The 13,307-nt window shown below is 39.3% G+C and overlaps 1 protein-coding gene across 1 annotated transcript; it reads left to right on the plus strand.

Moving 5' to 3' along the window:
* Window positions 1-638: 638 nt before the first annotated feature.
* LOC145232928 (uncharacterized) lies at window positions 639-12,888 on the plus strand. Its single transcript, XM_080097595.1, has 15 exons — window positions 639-721; window positions 1,081-1,213; window positions 1,666-2,016; window positions 2,228-2,422; window positions 2,807-2,905; window positions 3,453-3,515; window positions 3,954-4,185; window positions 5,186-5,446; window positions 6,093-6,224; window positions 7,062-7,223; window positions 7,444-7,740; window positions 9,271-9,451; window positions 11,317-11,491; window positions 11,770-11,996; window positions 12,413-12,888. The coding sequence occupies exons 1-15, from the start codon at window positions 661-663 to the stop codon at window positions 12,694-12,696; spliced, it is 2,853 nt and encodes a 950-aa protein (XP_079953721.1). The 5' UTR covers window positions 639-660; the 3' UTR covers window positions 12,697-12,888.
* Window positions 12,889-13,307: the final 419 nt, after the last annotated feature.

Below are 13,307 nucleotides of genomic sequence, written 5' to 3' on the forward strand. Positions count from 1 at the left end.
ATTTTTACACGATGCTTGTCTTGTACCCTTTTTTCGAACTTTAACGTGACTAAGTTGACATAAACGAGTGTAACTAATGTGGCCCTTCATAACACTGATGATGGCATGAGCATTTGCAGAAACATTTAAACTTTCATGCATGTCGCTTTTTACGTCTAATTGGGCCGTTATTTTTATCACTAAACTTTTACTGTTGCAAAATGATCAACAAATAGGTCAATTAATTCTTTTCGAAGCAAGTTTCCGATCTTGATTATGAAACCCATAACAACAACACAACTTCTTGTACAACATCCGGGTTACTTCAAGGCAAGCACAATTGCGCCATTTTTACTCATAGTCGAAGCGAAGGTTCAAACAAAACAAAACTTTCAAACGAACAACAGAGAGTTGCGTGGAAACGTTTGAACTTCCAGGAAGAGGCGACAACGGGATGTAGAGTTTAAGCTGATTGATTCAAACCTTCCTCATCACAGCCATGTAGCATGCAAAGATAATTAAAGACGTGATGTTGTGCACAAATTCAATATGCTGTTGATGGTATAACCGGACTTAGTAAGCACAAGGCGAGTAGTAAAGAAGTTGACTAAAATACACAAAGTCGAAGGAATATTGTAACAGTAACTGTTTTAATTTAAAGGTTTTTTAGATAGTATCACGATGAAGTTTATATTTGTGCTTATGTTGGGTTGTGTGATGACTTCGACAGGGCTCCGGAAAGGTAAACGCACCAAATAATGTCAAGCTATTAATCAACCAGTGGTTGTGATCTCCATAAACGTGGTAGTACAGAAAAGTTGAAAAAGATCGTTCATTAACTATAAACCTTTATTTTTGAATTTGGAATTGCTCAAATTTTGTCGTAATTGTACGAAATACATGTTCCTTTTCTCTTGTTGTTAACAATCACAAATAATGATGAGTTGCCGTTTTGTAATCTCTCAATTAACTCCAGCTACTATACAGTTTAATTGTCAAAACGTCCACAAAGCGTTTGTGATAAAGAATATAAAATTTAATTAGAATAGAAGTTAGGTTGCAAAGTTGAAGAAACCACGGCTAATTTGTAAATATCTGCAGCTGCGAAGTTTTTATGCTTGGGGAAAAATAAAAGAATAACGAACGATAAATTTTGCGATGGAGTAAACGACTGCAGGAATGCAGCGGATGAAAATCTCAACACCACTTTGTTTCCGACTAAAAGATTTGTCAGGTATTCGTGTTGCAAATGAAGTTAGAACTCTTCTTAACTTCTATTACGTACATAAACTGTTGCTGTCAGGCATGATAAAAACTTTGTAGAGCTCTTCTGGTAATTGTATTTTTGTACCGACGTTTCGACGTCCTGTGTAGGTCATCTTCATTACGCTTAATATACAAAAGAAAAAGAATTTTACGCAAGCACGTCACAACGCAACACTGTAAGAGATAACGATTGATTGGGTCCGGTGAAGGCGACCTGTGTAGGACATCGAAAAGTCGAAATGCAAGTAGTACAGTGCACGTTAAACAAAGGAAAACAGATTGCTTAACGTAACTAAGTTTTAAAAACGTCGTCCCACTTGTGTTGTTAGTCGTTCTAACTTACAATGATTATTATCAACAGGTCATTTTTTTGCAATCGTTTTGCATCTCGCATACCCAACTTTTCTTGGCATTTTTCAGTTGCAACAACACGGCCAACACTCACAACGGTTCATGTCCTGTCAACGTTCTCAGCATCTGCTCAGAGAAGATCACCTGCCACGAGGTTTCCCCCTGTGACGTAGGCTGCGCTGCGTACTACCGTTGCCCGGACAACAAGACCTGTCGAAAGCGCGGCACCGTTTGTGACGGAGACACTTGTAATGATTGTCCCGGTCAGCATGTCTGGAGCAATGGACCAGGATTTAAGTGTGTGAGGAATGGGAGAAAATGCAATTTGCCTCAAGTTCTGCTTAACGATGGAATCAAAGATTGTGACGATGGGTCAGATTTGTGCTATGGCGCAAGTAAGACAAACGCGAAATTAAACAGGTCAGTTTCAAATATACATAAATCTGGTTTGTTTGTCTTTTGCATCTTTTAACACGTTTCTCAATTCAACTAACTTTTTTGTTGACAATTTATAAAGTAATTACCATAAAGAGTACGTTGGCATTTTAAATATTGTATACGGTAAGCTCAATAGATGTAAAAGTATATGTAACGATAGAAATACAACGTTTTATTTCAAACTGTTTTTCAGCCATCAGCGAAGATTTAAGCGACAAGCATTCAACACCAGTCGATGTTTTCGATGTTTGGACAAATCTATGATTATTGCCAGATCTACTATGTGTGATGGCGTCATAGATTGTCCTGATATGAGCGATGAGTGTCTATGTGAGGGAAAAATACCGAGAATTTGCTCCAAAGTAGCAATGTTTCGCTCCAAGAAGAAGTAACTTACTCATTATGTTGTTTTGACACAAACCGACACAATCTTAAACCGATAGCACCAATAGCATGTAAACTGACATTAAACAAATAAATACCTTTAGTAAAGCTTTAATGTTTGTAACAAATTGACTTGTTTTCCGTGAGTACTTGACTCAATACAAGACTAACAAATTATCTAACAAACAAATGGGTTTATGGCAACCAAACGCTACTTTAATCAAATATAGTTTCATAAACAAAACCACCATTTCATTAAGAACAAACGGGACGGTTTGCGCATTATGATTGAAACAACCTAAATAAAGCAAAGTTTTCTTTGAAAAAGTTAGCCTTGTTATAGTAGTTAACTAGAAAGTCTGTGATGGATTCCAAAACTTTTTTTCAGAAAATGTTCAGTTGGACAAGTGGAGTGCGCGGGAAAATGTCTTAACAGAAGTCGGGTTTGTGATGGAGTGATTGATTGCCCCGATGGCATTGACGAAAAGTAAGATGACTGCAAAACAGATCAATGAGATGTACATAAGTATTGTAATTTTGATCGCCCAGTCCGTAGACTCAAATGAGTCTATAACAAGTTTTTGTAACTTAGCGAAATGTTAATACCTTTATACTGTAGTTATTGATTTGCATTATTCTGAGACAAACAAAGAACCTCTGAACCTGTGTACCATGTAGCCTAACTATAAGACGTAGCAAACGGGATTCCGGTTACTGTACAGCAATTTTGCCGACAAAATCCACCGAATATTAATTACGATCTCTATTTAAAACTTTAACAGTAGGAGTGATTCGAAATTGCTTCACTTTAAATCTAACAGTATTTTTTAACAAATGCATCTATGTTTTGCTGATGGTAATTTCTTAGGTACACATCTTGTTAACAATGCAAAACAATAATGTTGTGTAGCTATTACACTAATAAAGAAACTAAATCTCGAGCATCAAAACATCTTATAAGTCATAGTTCGCTTGCACAGTTAATAGAGGAGCAAAATAGTTTAACTTAAACATGTTTTGTCAAATTTTCACAGACACGAATTTTGCAAGGGAACAATGCCGTGCGGAAATGTCACTGTGTATGGCGAAGCATGCAGGTAATATTTCATCAAGCAAATTCGCTAAACTAAACAATCACTTCATCATGGCTCATGTTGCACCAGACAGCGTCGTATATCCGGGTTCTATGTTTGTAATTAATCTGTTCCGCTTTTCGTTGTGTTGCAAATCAGCAAGATTAACTAGGTGCAAGTTGGGTGCATTCAACCTTCATCATACGATAAACAGTCACACTACGCTCTCAAAACTCCATGTTCCAAAAAGACAAGAAGTTACAAAACTTTTTTGGTATTATAAATTAAATTCTGTATTTGCCGCCACCTTGAGCTGCAAAACGCCATGTTCCAGTAAGGGTCACGGTACATAAAACGCTGAGAACTGGTCTAGAAGTATCTTTGCCACCTTGCCCATCTTCAAAAGTGGTGAATGGAATAACTTGTCAAAAACATCTACCTCTTATATCTTCTGATATACAGATGCAAGAGGATGGCTTCGCTAACTTGCAACCAAGTAGTTGGGAGATACTGCGATGGAATTCAGGATTGCGTTCAAACTTCGATCCTCAACCATCGTTTTGTTGATTCCCCTGAAGACGAGTGTGGAGGTCCTTGTGCTGGAAAACCTAAAAATATCTCAGCGGATAATTTCATTGACTGCAGCGTGCAACAAACCACTGCCAGCCAGTTTACCAACATGACTTGCTACAAGGTATGTAGGTGTATTTCACACAATCTTAATGTCAAAGCAGATGTGCTTTATATTAGAACCAGTCAAATCAACAGTTTTTAAAACGAAATTTGTTTTTCACCCTAGTGCAGAGGTTCTTAACCAGGGGTGCACGCACCCCTAAGGGGTGCGAGAACTGTTCCTAGGGGGTGCGGGGATGCTGAATCATTAAGGTTGGTTAGGTCTATTCTATTTAAGCAATTACAGAAGGGGGAGCGAAAATTGGTTGGTGATTTGAAAGGGGGTGCGAAAATTGGTTGGTGATTTGAAAGGGGTGCAGCAAGGAAAAAAGGTTAAGAACCACTGCCCTAGTGGATATCATCCGTCTCTCTCATTTAAAAAGAATCTTTTAAACAGCTGTGTTTTAACTTATTTTGCTGTAAATTGAAATACAAGCTAAGCTTAAGACAGTGTTAAAATGTGAGTTTGTTGTTGTGTTCACAAGGTTGTAGGTTCTAACCCTGCCTCCGGTATTTGTGTTTCCATGGGCGAGCAATTTTAGCGGCGTTGTCCAACCCAGTGAAACCGAATGGGGTGAATTAAATTGAAGTGATTAACTTCCCAACTCGCGACAAGGCGTACATTAATAACACTTAGCCCGCGATGGGATTCGAGCCCACGACAGAGGCTGGTTCCACAAAGTAAAATCCTAAACGAATCAAACTATATGAAATAAGCTATTGCTGCCAGGCATAATGTATGACCAAGTATTGCTCATCCAGCAGTTTTATTGTAAACAATCGACGTTTCGACGTCCTATACAAGACGCCTTCATCAGGATAATGACATAACTTGCAAGACAAATTTCTTTTAAAGCGACAAAATGCAAAACACACACATGTAAAACAGCGATAACAAGATCGCGCGGCTGCAAACTCGCACCACCGTAGCGATAAAACAAGCTCAGACTATATATTCATAACACTTAAAACTGTTCTGTATTTTTACACCTCTTGAAACAAACTACGATTTTATGTCGCAGAAAAAGAAGGTTGTGGGGTTTGTACCGGCTGAGAAGGTATGCGACGGAGTGAAGGATTGTCCCCCACCAACTTCAAAAGATGAGAAGATTCAGAAATGTAGAAACTGGCGTTTTCGTTGCGGCACTTTTGATGGTCTGATAAGCATTGACAGATCCAAAATGTGCGACGGATATGTGGATTGCATAACTGGAAAAGACGAACTGCCAAAAAAATGTGCCGACCGAAAACGCCACGCATGTTCATCGCTTCAAGGCGCAAAGGTACGTGAAGTGACATGTTGTGTTGTAGTTTGTTTAGGTGTGCCTTTACGCAACCAAAAATAGTAACACATGATAGTGTCGTGACACGAAAACACAGGACACAGCTGCAAAAACCTAGCTGTCATAAATACGCTAAAATAAAATAACACGAAGGGAGGGAACAACGGTAAAAAACGCAGCAGCTGTACCTGGTAATGAGAAAGGGGCCAGTGGTTACAACATTGATTTTCCAACTGCATTGGTTTTGCGTTCAACCCTCCAAAACTGCATTTTTGCTACGCACTTGGTAAACGTTCACGGTATACAGCATAAAGTACAAATTTATTGACTTCGTGCTTTAGAGCAGGGGTTCTTAACCAGGGGTGCACGCACCCCCAAGGGGTGCGAGAACTGTTCCTAGGGGGTGCGGGAATGCTGAATCATTAAGGTTGGTTAGGTCTATTCTATTTAAGCAATTACAGAAGGGGAAGCGAAAATTGGTTAGTGATTTGAAAGGGGGTGCGAAAATTGGTTGGTGATTTGAAAGGGGGTGCGAAAATTGGTTGGTGATTTGAAAGGGGTGCAGCAAGGAAAAAAGGTTAAGAACCACTGCTTTAAAGGATAACTTTTCTATGCAAACTCTCACTCTAATTATTTTGCTTAACAGGTTTCTGTCAGCAGAAGCGAAGTTTGTGACGGGATCATAAATTGTGACGACCAGAGTGATGAAGTGAACTGTACGGGGGACGGGAGGTTTTACTGCGAAAATAAACAACCGCTGTTCGTCGTGAAGAGGAAGGTAATGTCAAGTGTCACAGTGTCTTGTAGCAAAACAGATTATTAATCGATACCAGAGTTTTTAAACATTATTTACTCAATGACTACTTACAAAATTTACAAATTGGAGACTCTATAACAAACCTAAACTAATGCACTACTCGGGAAAGTTTATACCGCCACACATATATGAAACGGCCACTAGAAGTCTTTGGATCCAACTGCAAGACAGATGATTGGTGTTTCCAGTGCATAAGCTGGACCAGGGTTTTGCATCGTTTTAAACTCCACTGTCCACTTAACATTATTTTTCTCATTGAGTCTTTTGTTAACAGACATAAGCTAATGCACACCTCTGCTTCACACAGCTAAGCTATATAAAACTGTCTAGTACAGTGGTCGGCAACCGCCGGTCCGCGACGACTTCGTTACCGGGCCGTACAATTTTTCAGGATGAATGCTTTAAAACATTTTGCCCATATATTCCGAGGATGATAAACAAATTTATGCGTTTTTATTGATAAATATTTGTAGTATTTTGAAGGCCGGTCCGCCAAAAAAAATCAGTTTTAAAAACCGGTCCGCAGTAGAAAAAAGGTTGCCGACCCCTGGTCTAGTAGATGCACTATCAAAAACGTTTAGCAGTTCTGACATAAAATTGATCGAAAAATAAGTTGGACCAGAACTGTGCAACCTTTAAAACTCTATAGACCACTTACATTATTTACAAAAATAGAAAACAAAGCCCTTTGCCAACAGACCTAACATGCATTACCTAACTAAGTTCACACTGTCAACGTATTTACAAAAAAGATACGTTGAGAAAAGTTTAGCTGTTCTGATGCAAACTTATTTTAAGGTATTTAATGGAATCGGCGACTGTTCTGACTGGAGCGACGAGTGTCCAAGTGTGAGAAATAAATCAGGCGGTGTATTTTCATCACGATACGAGCTGATTGGAAGTCCGATTTTACGAGTCGTTGTGTGGATAACAGGAATTCTCGCGACAGTCGGAAACTTGGTGAAGAAAGTTAAATGTTAACTCATCGAGATTTTTCTCTAGTTCCCTCCTTTGCAGATTCCGATGACATTTTTGCATATCTAACCAAATTTTGCCTAATCTTATTTGCCCTTTACGGGTGATTTTCATCTGGTTAAAAATTCTGATCAAGGGCATATTATCTTAAAAAATAAAACTATATCATAAGTTCACTTTTGTACAAAATCACTTTATTTTGTAGGTCGTGATCGGCACCGAAGTGATGGCTTTGAAAAATCCCGCCTCGCAGTCAGCGTCGTTACGAGCCAATCACATGCTGGTGTTAAATCTAGCGGTTGCCGATCTGCTGATGGGAGTTTATTTGCTGATGCTGGGGGCAATTGGAACAATGTATTCTGGAAACTACTGCGTGAATGACCTTCTGTGGAGGTCAAGCGACACGTGTAGTGCGATGGGAATTCTAGTTGTATTGTCCAGTGAAGCTTCAGTGCTGACAATGGTGCTGTTGACCTCATTTCGCATATACGCCGTTTGGAACGTAAGTTTGAAGATCTTAATTTGCTTTACCTGACAAAAAGTTCCAATAATTGCATGTATGGGATAAGAGATAGCATTGTGGGTCGCTAATTGATTGTTGAACCTGTGGCTTAAGGCATGACCATTCGGCAAGGCCACCAAATGTAGTGATATTATATCACGCTATTGTAACAACCAGTCTTGTTACTATAACCATTATACTCATTTTAGACGTTAGACCAGGAGTGGGCAAACTTTTCAGTACAAGGGCCGCATTCAAAAGTTCTTAATCTCAAGGGGCCGCATAGTATTTCACCAACGACCGCCACTTGCTTGCTTGTTTTTTTTAAATAACTGGTGTAAGAATTAGGTTTATATCATATAAAATTTCTTACTTGACGCATAAGTTTAGCTAAACTGAGCTAACTGTTTATGACGTCATAATCTGTATTGTGACGATTGCGGTGTCTGTTCTTTCGCATTGTTTGCACACAATAAGCGGATAAAAAGCCTGGTACATATGGTTACTAGGTTGGTAATCTTTTTTATATAGTCTCACGAAATCTGTTTTTAGCAGTTTCATATCAAAATATTTGGCAAAATAATTTTAGTTACATCACCGCCGCCAGCACGTGTATTTCAACATACATGGTCACAGCCGCACAAACTCGTCTCCGCGGCCGCATGTGGCCGTACGGCCGCAGGTTGTGCACCCTCGATTTAGCCCAAAATATTAATATAGCATCCGCTATGTGCAAATACGTCTGTTGTCACTGAAATTACTGGACAAACGTTGGTTGAAACGCCACAATTGCATTGTTTCAAAATAAACAAGCATTTGTTGCAACATAGGCTACATTACGACTTTTTGTTGATAAATTCTTGCGCCAACATTAAACAAAGCGAGCCGCTTTTAGTATCCATTTTTAGGTGGTTTGCGGGTCAGTGTTAACGATTCTAAAGCCGTGTTTAATGTCCGTTTGCAAAGTATTGCAACGACCTAAACTTGATCCAATGTGAACAAAGTTTTGGCGTCAACAGTGCAAAGTGGGCTGTATTTGAAAACGTGAATCGCTTTTACTTTTATTTACCTTTATCGAACCAAGAAATTGTGTCAAGTGACGATTTGCAAAATAACATGGCAGAAACAACAGGCTAAAGCACGCAAAAAGTATCTGTGTTTAGTTCCAAAGTAAGTATGGTATGGGTACAGATACTGCACATGGTATAGGTATCGGCAAGTCGCACCCCCGGTATTTTTTAAAACGGCTGTGCTCATAATACTATTCAGCGTTACTAACATTCTCTTTAAAATTTACTAACATTTGGCGGGCCGCATGAACTCCTTTGCCGGGCCGCATGCGGCCCGCGGGCCGTAGTTTGCCCACCCCTGCGTTAGACGAACGGAACCAGTTTTTTCTTTAATATGAGTAGTTCGACCACAAATAACACTACTATGAATTTATAAAGTACATGGACCAATATATACTCTCCATTAGACTATTAGAGATTTCCATAATACGACCCACTATTACTTAGTATTTTTTTTCAGCCATTTAACGCCGGTTCGAAGCCATCGGGCAAAGTAGTTATCTTCGCTCTGTTGTTGGTCTGGTTTGTGGCTTGCCTTCTTGCATTTCTGCCACTGGGAGTCCAGTTTCAACATCGTTTCACCACAACTGCCATGATCAACGAGTCTCCGTTTTTCCAGAGCATAATGGTCGAATACTCGAGTATGTATGATACATTCAGTTTCCTTTTATGGTATCCGTTTCCAGCAAAGCGTTTTTTTTTTGTAAAACTAAAATATAATCGCGGCTCTACTGTCGCCTAAAATAAATCAATTTCACAAAAACATGAGCACAATTTCAAGATTATTGGGAACAAAGATAATCGTACGAGAGTGTAATGGTTGAGTACTAGAGTAGGAGTTCTAGCCTCATGGTTCAATTTTTGAAAACGAGTTTTTGTGCAAAACAAAAATGATATTGAAGTAGCCTATAAACTGTTGGTTAACACTGGTAAATTTTCAAGATCATTGAAAGCAAAACAGTTTCGAACAAGAAAGGAAATAAAAAAAACCTTGTAACTTATATAATACAGGGGCGGGCAACTTCTCCAGTCGGCGGGCCTGATATGGGAAAATGAAGTACTTGGCGGGCCGGATTCCTGAATCGATACATTAATCGCGTATTTATCCAGTGATTTAAAACGGATTTTTGACCACCTAAACCAGTGGTCTTCAACCATTTTAGCGAAATCACCCCATTGCTAGGGCACTGACTCAATATCGCCCCCATTGTTATTTTTTAAAGTTCTTGACTCTTGAGCATTTGCATGCAATTAGATTTACCCAGCACCAACGAATGCTTATGTTAACAGTTAAAACCCAATTTAATTGCTACAACAACACTGAGGGTCAATTTCACGCAATTCTAACGCATCCACGCAAAGTTTGTGACATCATAGACAAGATAACATCATACGATTGTGCGCAAACAATAGCTATTTTTGTTATTTTGATTAAAAGTAATGGGGCATTACTCGGCAGAAGAGAAACCTATACTTTCCACATTGATAACTTAAACTAGATTTATCAAATTTAAGGATGATACAAAAACTTCGCAGTTTTTGAAGCGCTAGCAGACCTATAGAAAGTGTAAAAGTGAAACAAGTTTGAGGGAAAGCTCGTTACCGTTATATTAAAAAGGTATAGCCGGTCACCATACATAGCTTTAACAAAGCGTGGCCAAATAAACAGCCCAACCTTGCTCTCGAGATCGCAAAAAGTACAAACAAATCGCCACAAGGAATTTATTTAAATAGAGGCAAAAGCTGATGCCCAACATGTACCCGGTGTTTGCAAGACAAATAAAATTTGCTCGTAAGTCAGCCTAGTCTCACAATTCTTGTATATTTTTAAACAATCAGTAATTTTGAAATCGCCCCCCTTGGAAGTAAAATCGCCCTCCAATCCCGAAAATGTCACTCTCGCCCCCCCGGGTGGACGAAATCGCCCCCGTTGAAGAACCCTGACCTAAACCAAATAGAATCAAGAACGTCACAATTACAATACAGTTCAAACAATCAAACTGATATAACATAAAATTATTCCCCACAGCAAATTTAATGCATACACCACAGACTTTGATACCGCTATAACACTAACTAGGCTACACGTGTGGAAACAAAGGAAACCGTGAAAGCAGGCCACGCACAAGGTTGGCAGTTATGTCGTAACAATAGATGTATGGTGCAATGGTAACAACGGCGAGAAACTTTTTTGCTATTGGGGAGCGTTACTGTCCGTTACAACTATAATTTGACGTAGTATGCAAGTAGTGGGGTATGCAGACTGTGGCCGCGGGCCACATTACCATGTAAATCCCAGAAACTGTCTGCGGGCCGCTCAAAATCCCGTCGCGGGCCGGATCCGGCCCGCGGGCCGTATTTGCCCGCCCCTGATATAATACAACAGGTTGCATCATTCCATAAATTTCAAAAACATAAGTTAAAGTTTTGGAAAAAATGTTCTGTATATTAGCAGATTTAGTCGATTAACATAACACACATTTCTAACTTTCATTTATCTCATTAGGTTTTAAGTCGTTCCTTGAAAGATTTCTGACTTTCGGTCCGAAGTTTAACAGTTCTGATGTCACCGCTAGTAAACTTGCCACCTTGGATAAAGCTCTTTCGTGGTTTGACTTGAGCACAATTCTGCAGAACTCCAAACACAATAAATACGCTTTAAGCGTCAAAAGATACTTCGGGTATGTACGATCAACAGAAGAAAAAAACCTAGAGACCTATCATAAACTAAAACGGATAATAACCAACATTTGTACGTTAGCGTCATTTTTCTTCTTGTAAATCACAGTACGCCAGACCCATTGAAGGCATAATACCGAATATGAGTGTGCCATGATCGCTGGTCTGCATACACTCACACTTGTGTATTTTATGACTCAGTTTGTGTCGCCTGCGGATAAGTTTATGAAATGTTTATAGGCCCATATCTAGTCTAATGAACAAGTAATTCTGTTTCCAGATACTACAGCACAAACAGCGTATGTATGCCTAAAATCCTGGTCACAACGTTGGACAAAGCCTGGGCATTTTCCCTCTCCATCAGCATCTTCAACTTCCTGGCGTTCGTATACGTGTCATTCGCATATTTGGCGATTTATTTAAAAACGACTTCAGGACAAATGCTGAAAGGAAGCAAGAGGTCGCGTTCCGCCTCAAAATCCGGGAAAGGCAACAAACAGAATAAAGGTGGGATCACATAATACAATATGTTGACATTTTTGTTTGTGTATTTGCAACTGTTGCTTGGCAGCCTGGTTGGCCTGTTTGTCAAAGAAGACCTGCGTTTCGTATAAGATAACAAGGGTATGTCGCATTTTCGTGCAATCTTGGTTAGTCTGATCAACATGAAAATAATAAAAATTAAATCAATAAAAGTATTTTTATAACATTTTAGTTGATGAGTTTTATCTGTCGGTTTTTTGAATTACGGCAAAAAGGTACTAGTTATTTTCTCAGTATAAAGTGGGGCATTTTGGTGTAAATCCTACATCTTTTGTGAAGCAGCTTTTATTGTGAAGCAAATTTAAGCAATCAGAACTGCAATAAATTACTGACCTAAACACAACCTGCCATAAAACTAAAATTACGGTGACATTTTTCAGAGATTCATAAAAAAATCGTTCGTCTCATCATCACCGACTTCTGCTGCTGGTTTCCGGTCAGCATCCTGGCTTTCATCCACTTTGCTGGTGTGCAACTTCCGCCGGATGTCTACGCAATAACCGCGATTGTTTTACTTCCGATCAACAGCGCCCTCAATCCGATAATCTACTCCAACCTGATCGACAACATGCTGAAATGTCTGCCTTCCTGTGAAAAATACGAAGGAAAAAAGAAAAGGACTGAGAGCACTAGCTCCACCACGCGGCTGTCCATTGTGCGTTGATGTCATTAATTTGTCGAGAATGTTGCGTTTGTAATAATGAAATTAATTCATTTTGTTGTTTGGAAATAAATGTGCATACAAGTTGTGGCTAAAACAAGTAATTTTTTCGTTAAATTGTTGTCGTCATATTTTTGAGGCGGGGAGGGGCCTCTACAATTTACGGCAATAAAAAAGATGTTTGTGTTAAATGCACCTCCTTAAAGTCATGTGGGAATGAACATGTTGACCTATAAAGACCGCTCGTGCCCAAGTCATACCAAGCAAATAAAGGTATTTTGACAGATTCCTGTTCAAGTTACACCTTAAAAGAAGGAATAGCTCGAGCGTTAAACCTTGATCATAATTCAGATATACAACAGATTGTGCCACTATTCCGCGCTCCATAACGTCAAAGTCAGCTATTTCCTGCTTTTAATGCAGAAGTGCACAACCTGCGGCCGTATTTTGATGGACATTAGTTACACCCTGTCATTTTGCAGCACACGCAACTCTTTCACGGAAAGCGTTCATTGCTCTGAAGAAGCCCTACCGTTCTGGTGGGCGAAACGTCAGCAAATACAAGTTCTTGAAACAACAACTGGTATTTTGTTTAGCATAACACCAGTTGAACG

Source organism: Phallusia mammillata, chromosome 6 (assembly GCF_965637545.1).
Source record: "Phallusia mammillata chromosome 6, kaPhaMamm4.hap1.1, whole genome shotgun sequence".
Lineage (NCBI taxonomy): Eukaryota > Metazoa > Chordata > Ascidiacea > Phlebobranchia > Ascidiidae > Phallusia > Phallusia mammillata.

Bases quoted from the DNA above. Each gene is read 5' to 3' on its own strand.
- LOC145232928 (XM_080097595.1), top strand. From the start codon at position 661: ATGAAGTTTATATTTGTGCTTATGTTGGGTTGTGTGATGACTTCGACA. The intron at 1,214-1,665 runs GTATTCGTGTTG...GGCATTTTTCAG, and splicing joins CCGACTAAAAGATTTGTCAG to TTGCAACAACACGGCCAACA. The intron at 5,447-6,092 runs GTACGTGAAGTG...TTTGCTTAACAG, and splicing joins CATCGCTTCAAGGCGCAAAG to GTTTCTGTCAGCAGAAGCGA.